The following is a 12,051-nucleotide window of genomic DNA, read 5'->3' as shown; positions in this document are numbered from 1 at the left end:
CCGGATTTTATCCACAACTAGACGGTCGTGGCAATGGTAAAAAATCTTACTTCATGCCAATAATAAAAACCTTTCAATTAGTGACCCATAATATTTAAAATAGTATTTAAATTAATGGACGAACATATTTTTGGCTCACTCTAGTATCGACTTCTTATTCTTTTTAAGCTTTTGTCCCATTCGGTAGCGGCACTAGTCGAACTAGTGACTTACCTACTGAATAATTTACATAATTCTAAGGTATTTTTTCGCCCATGTTAAATCAACACCAAATGATATAGATAGTTCTTGAAGCGTCTGAGATGATTCCTCATTCAACTCCTCTCTTTATAATAATTAAGTAAGAAAAAAACTAAAAAAAAGCCTGGGTGCATGCCCACTCCACAAAAAAGTAAGTAGGGGATTATATATCAAGAGAGAAGGAGATCCTTAAAGTGATGTCCTCCTGCATATGGTTAGCTTAAGCCTACTCTGAAAAGTTGTATATCTTGTTGAAGTTCATTAGTTTACTGGTAAGGTTTAGTTGTTAGTTAACCGGCAGGGTTTGATTGCTTAAAAGACACCAAATTTTATTTACCGAATGAATTCTAGAGGTCTCGGCATCGTAACGTTATATACCTCAATTCTAGGTGTTTTAATATCTGTTGATTTTATTCCAATTAAGTCTGATCTCCTGTGGAAGCGTCCTTATGAAATATCTTAATGTATAAGATAATTTCCTTTTAGGTGAATTTTGTCTGGTAGACTATCTTCCTCATAAATGTGGCACACAGGTAAATAATTCTGCTGTCCCATTTCATGGAGCAGGCGTTAAAAGTGCGAACCATGATTATGATGTTTCAACCAACCAACCATCACCCTCCTTGTATTCTGCCAGTATCATAAATTGAGGAGTGAATCAACTGTACACGTGAAGATCGAATGCGACTTCCAGTCATCTTTTATATCATTTCATTTCCACATAGTCATACCATTATTTCACCCAAGCTCCGCTGTCGTGATATTATTCACGGATAATAGTCTCTTCAAAGTCCTTCTTAAAAATATATTGAGAAAGAAAATTTTGCGCCAGGTCGTAATGGTTAAATTTAATTTGAATCAACTTTATTCCCTCATCCTTTAAAGAAAATCCGCGAAATAATGGTGATCGGTACCCTTCTTTTTTGGTCTTCGTCTTCATTATAGAACTGTGCCTCATTCAGTTTAAATTTTCTGATCCGGTGGCACAGATCTTTACAACCTCTCTCCTCAGGGGCGCCCTGACAATTTTAGCATAAATCAAAAGCCTACTGTAACCTATGATTGTGGACTCAACTCTGTGGTGATTCAATTTGTCACTCATTAGCAATTATGGTCGGTCAAGTTTAAGCAAATCCTGGTCCTGTTCCTACCTTCTCTTCTGAACTCGCTAAATATTAGCAATATTTTCTCCTCCTCAGCAAGGTTTTCCACCGACTATCACCAAAAGCACATCTAATCTCTTGTTAGGCAGCTCCTAACTTGGTGGCGGCAGCATTTGTCCGTCGTTTCTGCTAGTTGGACGCCCAATTCGCGGATAGAGTAGTTGTTGCGCAATTCATCAAAATACTTAATCCACCGCTCTAATATGAACGTATAGTTTGAACTCAAATTTCCCTCTTTACCTCAGCAGGATCAGCATCAAAGTGTATATGACTTAATTCAACTCATTTAGCGCGGTTATTTCCTACATTTTTCCAGTCCACACACTCGTTGGTTTCTTTAGAATTCTTTCTTTTGTCTATAAAATTATTTTTGTGCTGGATGGAATTCGTGATGAGTCCCTGCGCGTCCTTGCTTTTGATGGAATTCCCCCTCATATAAGCCATCGTCTCATTGGCCGCAACTTTCAAACATGGAGAAGTCCACAATTACATCGTTCAAAGCATCCATGTAGCCTGCTGAAAACCTACGGAATAGAGAATGAGGCACAAGCTGCTGAGTGCCTACCGGGTGTCTGACTTTAAATGAACCCCTGCAACTTTAAAGGCCATCTGGCTAACCAATCGTTGAGAACAGATTGCTTCATTAGCCATTTGAGAGTAGCATGGTTTGTTACCACCGCAAAATTTAGCACCTTCGACAAATACTCGAAACTTGCTAACTGCCTCTACCACTGGCAGACATCTCTGCTCCACCACGATTGTTCACATAGTGCTGGTACAAACCACATATTCCGAAAAATCGAACCTAACAGCATGGAACTGGTAGAACGATCGCACTGAAGTTGTGATGACTGTCTGGTCCTTCGATGCTTTGTCGAATCTGCCCTGAAATGCATTATATAGATCTTGACTTTGGATGAATCTAGACTTCGAAAGGCAAATGTAGTTTCCTTATTCAGAGGCAGGATCCTTCATTAGTGACATTATTCATCTTTTCCCCATCAAAAGAAAGACAAACTCGACCTATTTCCACCGCAAGCGTAAAAACGAAGCGCATTGCGACTCCTCGCTAACTACCAGTAACGACATCCTAAAACTTTCCGCAAAGAGGAGCTCTTCGATGGCGGAAGAGACTGAGAAGTGTCTCGCTCAATAGATTTGTGTCTGCCGACATCATCAGCATTTGTCGTTAGACTTACCGCCGCATCGATCAGGCCTTAGACCCTTTCACCAAAGACCATTACCACCGCGTATGAGTAGATACCGTTGCTGAGTTTACTATCGAGACGGGTGAAGCTGAAAATCGGCTCAAAGGACAAGTAGAACGCTTAGGCTTTTGACTTGTAAACTGGAATATTGGGAATATCCATTGTCTAGCAGTTTGGAAGCTTAGGCTTTTAATGGTTCACCTACAAGGCATCTTATAGTTGTAGTAATTACGATATCCATACCTCATCCACTCCAGAACGCTTCAGTGCTTATTCCATTCTAATCCTCAGAAGAAATTTGAGTTAGTGTTGTTAATCGAGTGTCACATTGACCTACCTATAAAATAACAGGTAGCAATATCTACTCCCAAATTTTCATGGTTACATGTATTTTGAGACCTACTGACATTTTTTAGCTCCTCCTTTAGCCCTTTATGTTTTGAACTTCTAAGCGCCAAGAAGTGACGGCGTTCGATCAGCACGTAAACAATTTGGTTGGAAGTGACCCTATCTGGAGAAGCTCAAGGTCGTTCCTTACTTTACTTTTGAAATCTCCAGTCAAATTTTAATGTCGTACTTGAGGGTAAGCTTCAATTGTTCGTTACACTGCCCAACAGAAGGTGTGGGGGCATAAATGTTAATGAAGTTGATGTTTACAAAAATGGCTGGCAAGCGCAGAGTTGATGGCGTTGGCTTATATTATAAATATATACGACTATATCCCAAAGCCGATTACAGCTACTTTCATTTTTTGTTAAGAAAATATACTATAGGGCATAATTAATCGAGTCATCAGCCCCACACTAATCCGCAACTTGGAGAAAACCAGTTAACATAGTCTTCCTCGGTTTTTTATATAGGTTCACCTTAACCTTTCTTTGCCTGTACTTTTCTGTGAAGAAAAAAGAACCCGCGGCAACCCATAGGTGGAGATGATTGCAGAGCTTTTCCGAATTTTTGAGCTTTATCATGGGGACCAATTCTTACTCTTGCCCTGGGACCCATACCATTTTTCGACCACCTATTAATAGACTGATTTTAGTGAGACAAATGGAATGTCTTTAAACTGATCTCGTTACGAATCAACGTAAATCAATCAATCAAAAGCCTGTAATTCTAGGGATAAAATTTTAGACAAAAAAGGATATTATTCTGCTGATTTATATTTATATTCCCAACGGGTAAACAAAAAGTACCGCGTGATTGGTTGATATCTACTAAGGAACAACGGCAGTTATCCCAATTTCGTAGATGGTATAAAAAGATGAAATTATGGACACATACATATGTATGCACATGCTCTTCACGGTTTACGTAAAAATTATCTTTTTCAGGTACAACCCCTGAACAACTCTCGGTTATTTCTTTTTCTCTTTCACGCTAGATCATTGTTCTGATTTCCATGATTAACTCAAATTATTTCCTCTTGATTACGGAAAGAAGAAGTTCCAAGCTCTAACATATCCTGAATTTGATCTCAAAGAAAAAATCTAATAAACTTGGAGCTAATCGAAAACTAGGAAAGAAGCAGCTCCAAAGAGATTACCACGGCAATTGGGTGGAAGTAAACCTAATAGAAAAACAAAAACTCAGTCCCAGAGCTAAAAGTACTCCATCCATACAAGGAACAAACATCCCACCAAGATGATAGAACCAAATATCCGTGACTGGCTCCTTTAAGAAAAGATTTCTTCTCGCCAACCAGGCATACAACAGAGCATTGAGTTATTTATCCTTCCATATGCGACGGTAAGTCCCACAAGAAGTAACCCGTCGACATGACTCAAGCAAGGGCTGAGTAATATGTAGAACTGTACGGTATAGATTGGATGCGATACAACTCTATCCAGCAATCTACATAATACTCTTGATACGTACATAGACACGTATGTATCTTTATGTCAGCATGAATGACTTCATCTTCGTTCCGTTGTTGCTTAACTGCAGAAAGACTACAATACCTCGAGTGTATGACGAAGCACTAGAATTCAGTCCCGCTCCCTTCAAGTCTCCGTATCAGCAACCTTGGCTAGATTCCCGAGAAAACGGCGCTGTCGATATTGAAATTGTGTATTACTTATTCATACATGTCGTTTCCATGCAATGAACCTGTCAGTGTCAGGCACATGCATAACGCTGAAACATGAGAGCATTATGTTCGTTGGCGTTCAGCTGTCAGGATATGATGATATTACATAAACGAATATGGAATATTTCGAGATTTATAGTCTCCCACGAAGTAGACAAGTTTTCATTTCATCGCTCTTTCAAAAGAAAATGCACATAGAGTTCCTGAGGCAGTTGTTTGCCTTCCACGAAGCTGTAACGAGCTAAATCCATTGATATAATATGGAACGGTTACAGGTTCTAGATAGCTCTGCAACATCAACATTCGACGTTAAGTAGGGACAATTGAATACGACAAAGTTGTCAATAATCATAGCTCATTATATTAACCTAAGCAATCACGCATACTTCTGCCTGTAGAAGACACCATTCACGAAGATTTACAGACAATTCAAACTGTACTCATCTCAGTTCATCTAAAACGCTTTTTATAAAGAAAATGCTTCAAGCATATAAATAATAAAACTTTGCAAATGCTGCTTATTTAACAATATTTTTTTTTTACTTTTTGAATTTTGTCGTTGCAATGATTGTTTGATAACTAACCAAATCGCACTTCATCATCATTTGAACTAATTTCTACTAACACTCAAACCACCAAACTCAATTCCTACTCCTGGAAATCAATCCTCTCCCTAACTTTTGTCCCGCAATCCTCTCCTTAAAAATAAAGAGGAAAGTCGGCAGCAGTGTCTCACGTATGAACAACAAATACATGAACAGGAACAATACCACCAAGAACGATCTGTTTTCGAAGAAGACTTAGAAATAATCGAGGCAAACCGACCCCAGCCTGGTCACTTCATGTGGCCACCTCCAGTTGACGAAAATCGTTGCACACCTACTGCAACACCACTTTATATACCCCCGCCTGGTACACAACATGTAGTACCGAAACCCGTTACGGAAAAGCCGCCTGAACAACAATGGCAAAGCCGCTCCGCACCCGAACTAACTTCGGGTCAACAAAAGGGAGTGGAAATCGAAAGTAGTTCAGATAGCTATACCTCGACCTCAACCACGACCACAACGACCTCTGAAGAATATCAACGAATGTACCAAGCTCAAGTTCAAGCCTATCAAATGCAACAGGCCTACGAGCAATCTTGTTCTGAGATGGATTACCATATGGACATGGAAGTAGCCGCAACATATCAAGATCAGTCGTTCTCTTCCGCAAATTACTATTCCTCGCAGAGTGGACGAAAGAGCGCCCAAGAGTGCGTGGAGTATATATCCGGGCCGGTTAGCACCTACCACTTAATAGACTTGGTAAGGGCAGCTACACCTAAACCAGAGACCCCTCCTCCAAAGCCACCACGTAAGGTCGAATTTTCAGATGAAATCCGAATTCAGCAGACGGAAAAAAGTGTAACTGAAAATACTTCTGAGATGACAAAAGCTATTAAGGAGAAGTATGAAGAGATGCAACAGAATCAAAGAAAAGAAAAAAGCCAGGAAGACCAGACATCAAAAACCACGGAAGAAGACTTGCGCATTGAACGCGCAGAAGTTTCAGCAGACAATCGTAAGTTCGCTGCTACTCCTGAGATTAAAATTGAAATTCCTGAAGTAAAACCAATCCCACCTTCAAATATACCAAATCCCGTTCCGAAGGAATGGGTAAGTCCTATGGTGAAGGCTTTAACGACTGCCCCTGATAAGCCTGTCGAGATAGCCGAAACTAGTCAAAGTGAAGCAACGAGAACTTTTGAGTCAGTCCAATTCAAAGTAGAGGAGGATATTAAAGAAGAGAAGACGGTTCAGACAGAATCAACAAAATTGGCAACTGAACCCCAAATCCTTCACGAAGAACCTCCGAAAGGATCATTTCTAACGAAAACTATGACCACGGCGCCAACTGATAAAATCAAATTTGTAGAAAGAAGTGATGAGCCAATCTCACTTCCAGAAGAAACCCAACCATATATGCCTCCCCCTATTGATATGAAACCTTACTATCGAGATGATTATCGACCTAAATCACCTTTCTTGGACGCTTTAACGATTGCACCTGATCGATCGTACACACCATATGGTCATGATGTTTGCTCACAATTGCTCGACCTTCCCACCGCTAAGGAGAAACTGACTATGGTTGATGCTTTAACAGTTGCTCCACCACGTTGCTATACCCCTTTAAATTCAAGCAATGCTACTACACTTGCCGAAGAACAAAAGAAGGAGAAGGGCAAATATCAATACTACACAAAAGATGAAAATGTGACAAAACAAAGTATAGATACCGAAATAAATCGCCAAATATCAGCCTTTGCAAATGTAAAGGGATCCAATGGTAACACCACATTTCAACCCCGACGTGAATCGCTGAACTCTCATGCGACGAACACTAACCACTCTCTTATACCCCAGAATCAAAGCATCCAGTCGCAACGACAGGATTCCCACCAATCCCAAGATCGAATCACCAACACGCAAAAGCAAAGCATGTTTCAATCGGTATCATCTGCAACTACTGCATCTGCAGTTGCTACGTCATATCATAGCATGAATCAAACCAGCTGTAGCAAAACATCGACCACTTGTAAAAAAGAACAACAGCAACAGCAATGCCAAACCTCAACAGCAACGAAGCAACAACATCATCAACAGACAGAACACGATTTCGAGCAAAAAATATCATTTCCCCCACCACCTGGTCCCATGGCCAAAAAGATGGTACTTTCTGGCCTACACAAACCCGATAGCATACCACAGTACCAACGAAATTGGACTGTTTTACCCTCACAACGACCTGTTCGAACCCCTGAACCACCTGAGCTTAAAGAGAATGTACCGCTTGCTTTTGTAGAAACACCAACACCCCGAGAATTGACCCCAAGTATTGAACCCAGCGCCCAGATGAAAACTACTACTAGCAATAACACGGCAAGCTCGTCCTATCAACAGCATGAAGCTACTTTAACTGCGACAAAAGTTAGCGAATCCCGACAGCAACAGTATCAGCAAATACAACAAAGCAAAGAACAAATGAGCAGAAGCACCCTTCCTATTATTGTAACCGAGAATGACGCTCCAGTAACAATGGCTTTTCAATCTCTAGATGTCGATCACGGCGAGAGTCAGTCAAGGCCGTACACGCCATCATTGATCAACAAACCAGCACCAATTATCCCTTATTATCAAACCCCAGCTAAACTCGTAGCTGAAGAATGCTCAGCTACACAGGCGCGCTTGTATGACCCACGCTCCCCATCACCTCTTCCAGATAGAGCGCGCTCACCTGCTCCAGGACCACCACCAAATCCACTTAGTGCTATCCGTGCTCCGCGTCTTAAAGAGCCAAGTTACGAAGTGGCCCCAAATTATCGCCCGCCAATCCAGGCTGGATCAATAACAACCGGTCAATCTTACTACGGGACCCAGCAAGCCCAATTTCAAACGGTTGAACAAGGAAACGTCGTTTCACACTATCAGACAGGATACCAAGCCGGTTCTCAATCCTTCATCGATAAACCAGAAGTAGTCCAGCAAAGACAAATTGGAAACACAACAATACAAACACGAGAAAAAGAAAGCAAAATGAACGAAGAAAATCGTTCTGCTATGGAAACAAAATCCACAACTCAGGTGGGCAATATGCAGATCGAACGTAGACGCAAAGTTGTGGAGGAATTCGAGCATACCCAAACTGCAAAATCTATTGAGATTCGGAAAACTCATGGTGATGACTCCAAACAGACAACGCAATACCACCAAGCTGGCCGGACAGGATTCGTCGCCAACCAAGCTCGACGTCTATCAAACTTAGAGCAGGAGATTTCCAGCGTTAGCAGCCAGTCACAGGCAATCAGTGCGCGAGCAGCCAATTTAGCTGAATCTAGTGACTCTATTTTTCCCCACTATAAATCTCCCGAACCAGACTCCAAGTTTCCAATTAAAACTTACTTACCTCCTCACGATGAACCTTCACGAGCAACATATGTCGTTTCTGCAGACGCTACTAACAAATTGGTTGGCAATTCGGCCGCCCACAAAGCGGACACTTCAGCCAAAGTGGCATCGCATACTTATGCTACACTTTCGTCACAACAACAACACCAAAGCTTCTCGCAAGGCCAATCAATTAGCAGTGGTGCTGCCAAGAGCTCAATAACCAATGCTTCTTCTTCTATTTCTTCTGCAGCAGCCACTAGTTCCGCTGCATCAGCTACCTTTGGCACAGATGCTTCCAAACTAACTACCACCACATCCACTGCAATCCCTGTTCCCGCTTTCAAATTACCCACTCCATTCACCTCAACAGGCGGTCCAAGTGCGGACCAGTTGTTAAACAATGCCAACCAGCAAGCTCCGCCACTAGCGCAATCTCAAGCAACTACTAATAATGCAGCTTATAAGCCACCGACTTCCGGTCTTGGCCCAGCTGGCTTCAAAGCACCGCCTCCACCAACCTCTTCTATTAGTGTTCCTAATGTTGTGAATGACCCATACCCTGCTAGTGCAGGTCCTACCAGCAAAGGTGGTGCATTCGGTGCAACTTCAGCCCCGAAGCGCGGACGTGGTATTCTGAACAAAGCCGTTGGACCAGGAGTTCGTATTCCAATGTGTGGATGCTGTCATGCACAGATCAGGTGAACAGAAAGTTGTGTGTGTATGTGTGTTTCAGTTTTTTTTATTTGCGAGTTTTGTGGGCATGTTCATTTGGGGCCATGGGTTTTCCAGGCCCAATTTACATACTTACTGGAATAACTCAGCAGATTACTCCCAGCACAAGTTAAGGCGCTTTTGATGATCTTTTAATTTCTGAATTAACTGCAAATATTTCATGTGTTTGTTTTTGTGTTCTACTGTTATGCTTTGTTGTTCTATTCAGGTAATACTAACCTCGCACCTGCTCCAAGCTTGCCAGCTATTGCGGATGACAATCCGCAAATTTCAAGAAAGGTAGGAGATGCAGACACATTTGATTTACCACCACCGCCACCACCACTGCCTGGCGCTTTGAGTACAGTAGACTCGCAGAGTCAAGCCGTGAAGCCAGTCAAAACCGTTTCTACAACAGGAAACCGAACCGCAAAGCCTTTCCGACCAGGACCAGCCACTGAGATGCTCACAAGCACTCTCGAAAAAGTCGACATCAACGACAAACAGAAATTCCGAGACGAGGCTGGAAAAATTATTTCAGCAATGTTGGAAAGTAGATTGGCGCAACAAACCAATCAAAGTCTTACCAAAGACCTGGATACAGATCATCCTATGAAAAAAATAATCGACGTCTGCGACAAACCCCAACCCAATCAACATTCAGTGGATGTTAGTGGGGAAGCAAATGGGAAGCAAACAGCTGGCCTCACCCTAGAAGTCTCTCCAGACGGTAAGATTTTATCCGGAAGTCCCACAGAGTTTGGGCCATCAGAAAGTGTGGTATATCGTAACAAATCTACTAATCCAACTGGCAAGCGTGAGCTCAGTACGCATGCGTTCGATAGGCGTTCGTATATAGATACTAACAGCAATAATCAAGAGACAAGCAATCCCGAGGTAAACGGAAATACCGAAAATACAACAACCCTAGTCAGCGATTTGAAGGACGGTAAGGAACCTGTGTGTTGTCAGTGTAACACTAAAATCACCAGGTAAGCTTGCTGTTTTCATTGGAGTGTGGTTTTTTCTTCGTTTTGCATGCAATATTGGGATGGTTTCAATTTTGATCGGTTTGTAACGTTTTGATTCGCCTTACCCACAGAGGACCTTTCATCACCGCTCTCGGACGCATCTGGTGCCCCGACCATTTCGTGTGCGTTAACGCCAATTGCCGTCGTCCACTCCAGGACATTGGCTTTGTTGAAGAGAAAGGTGAACTCTACTGCGAGTTCTGCTTCGAAAGATATTTGGCCCCAACTTGTAGCAAATGCGCCAATAAAATTAAGGTGAGTATTTCATATGGAGGGTACCTTTTACAGAGTCCTATCAAAGTCTGGAATATTTATTATATGTATTTATTACTTCAGGGTGACTGCTTGAATGCTATTGGAAAGCACTACCATCCCGAATGCTTCACTTGCTCCTATTGTGGCAAACTTTTCGGCAACAGTCCATTCTTCCTGGAAGAAGGTGAACCCTACTGCGAGGCCGATTGGAATGAGCTCTTCACAACCAAATGCTTCGCTTGTGGCTTCCCAGTCGAAGCTGGTGACAGATGGGTTGAAGCTTTGAACCACAACTATCACAGTCAATGCTTCAATTGCACGGTAAGTGCCACAGGACACACCTTAAGTGAACCGAAGTTTTAAATAAGTCTATTTCTCCAGATGTGCAAAAAGAACTTGGAAGGACAGAGTTTCTACAACAAAGGAGGACGTCCATTCTGCAAAAACCATGCTCGTTAAGCAAAAGTACCCTCCAACGAAACCCCTAAAACCTCCAACAACTGCGTAGCGGAACAACATCTACCGCGTTATGTGAAATATAAATTCATCAATGTTATCTAAATTATTTTTGTGCGAACCTAAATAATATTATAGTTATTTCTTTTACGTTATAAGTGGTATCAAAACCAAGCAGCTCACCACCCTGCGAAATTTCAACCCTCAACGAAAAATAACAACCTAAATCGAACATTTTTATTTCATTCTGCTAAGGACATGCCAAAATTTGTCTAAGTGAAACTTCAAAATTGTCAAACAATTTCAAGTTTGTTTATCGCTTGCATATATACACACATACATCGAGCTACTAACACAGAATGGCCAAAGTAGCGACCATTTATTGGGAATACTTTCTGCTAATCATTATTTCATTTTAATATTAGGAAGGACATCAAACATAAATCCAAGCGCGCAGGTATCCTTGTGATTCAGTTACAGTTCTCCTTTGCTGCTTCTTTCCGCACAACAAGGATACTGGCTGTTAGTTTCATTATTATCATTATTTTATTTTGTTGACTATAAAACTTAAGCACTTTAAACTTTAAAAGGAATTATTAATATTGAATGTAATGTAAAAAATATTGTTGCTCTGCTTGTAAAGAAAAGTTAAAAGCAAGAAAAAAATCGAAAACTCTTGTCGAAATGCTTTTTGAGTTTGTAAAGTTATAAATACACGAATAAAATATTTTTTTCTCGTAGAAATAGGCAGCTTTCATTCGTGCTCTATGCCGCTACAGTCCCATCTCGGCGCCTGTTCGCCTTCACCTTTCCCAGTCGAGTGACTACGTCCATTAATTTCTGAAATCATAAAACGTGTATCTAGCGTTTTCCATTGAGACCTCCCGTCTGTTCCGAGGTATTCCAGGTTATCATTTGCCTCAGAACGGCCAAACAAGACTAATGACAAAATTGTGGCAACCA

At 41.5% G+C, this 12,051-nt stretch overlaps 1 protein-coding gene across 6 annotated transcripts in view; it reads left to right on the top strand.

The window, feature by feature from the left end:
• The window catches only part of LOC119651276 (PDZ and LIM domain protein Zasp), a 284,905-nt gene extending 273,073 nt beyond the window's left edge, over positions 1-11,832 (top strand). For 3 of the 6 annotated variants that reach the window (XM_038054783.1, XM_038054801.1, XM_038054792.1), the window contains 4 exons: positions 9,576-10,338; positions 10,449-10,632; positions 10,714-10,953; positions 11,014-11,832. In XM_038054783.1, coding sequence (XP_037910711.1) covers positions 9,576-10,338; positions 10,449-10,632; positions 10,714-10,953; positions 11,014-11,091 — 1,265 coding nt within the window. In that variant the 3' untranslated portion in view covers positions 11,092-11,832. Of the gene's footprint in view, positions 1-9,206; positions 9,334-9,575; positions 10,339-10,448; positions 10,633-10,713; positions 10,954-11,013 lie in introns of all 6 variants that reach the window. The other 3 variants (XM_038054827.1, XM_038054809.1, XM_038054819.1) reach the window with 1 other exon arrangement.
• The last annotated feature ends 219 nt before the right edge of the window (positions 11,833-12,051 follow it).

This window comes from Hermetia illucens, chromosome 1 (assembly GCF_905115235.1).
Source record: "Hermetia illucens chromosome 1, iHerIll2.2.curated.20191125, whole genome shotgun sequence".
Lineage (NCBI taxonomy): Eukaryota > Metazoa > Arthropoda > Insecta > Diptera > Stratiomyidae > Hermetia > Hermetia illucens.
The sequence above is the reverse complement of the archived record's forward strand: the minus strand, read 5'-3'. Positions and strand labels throughout refer to the sequence as shown.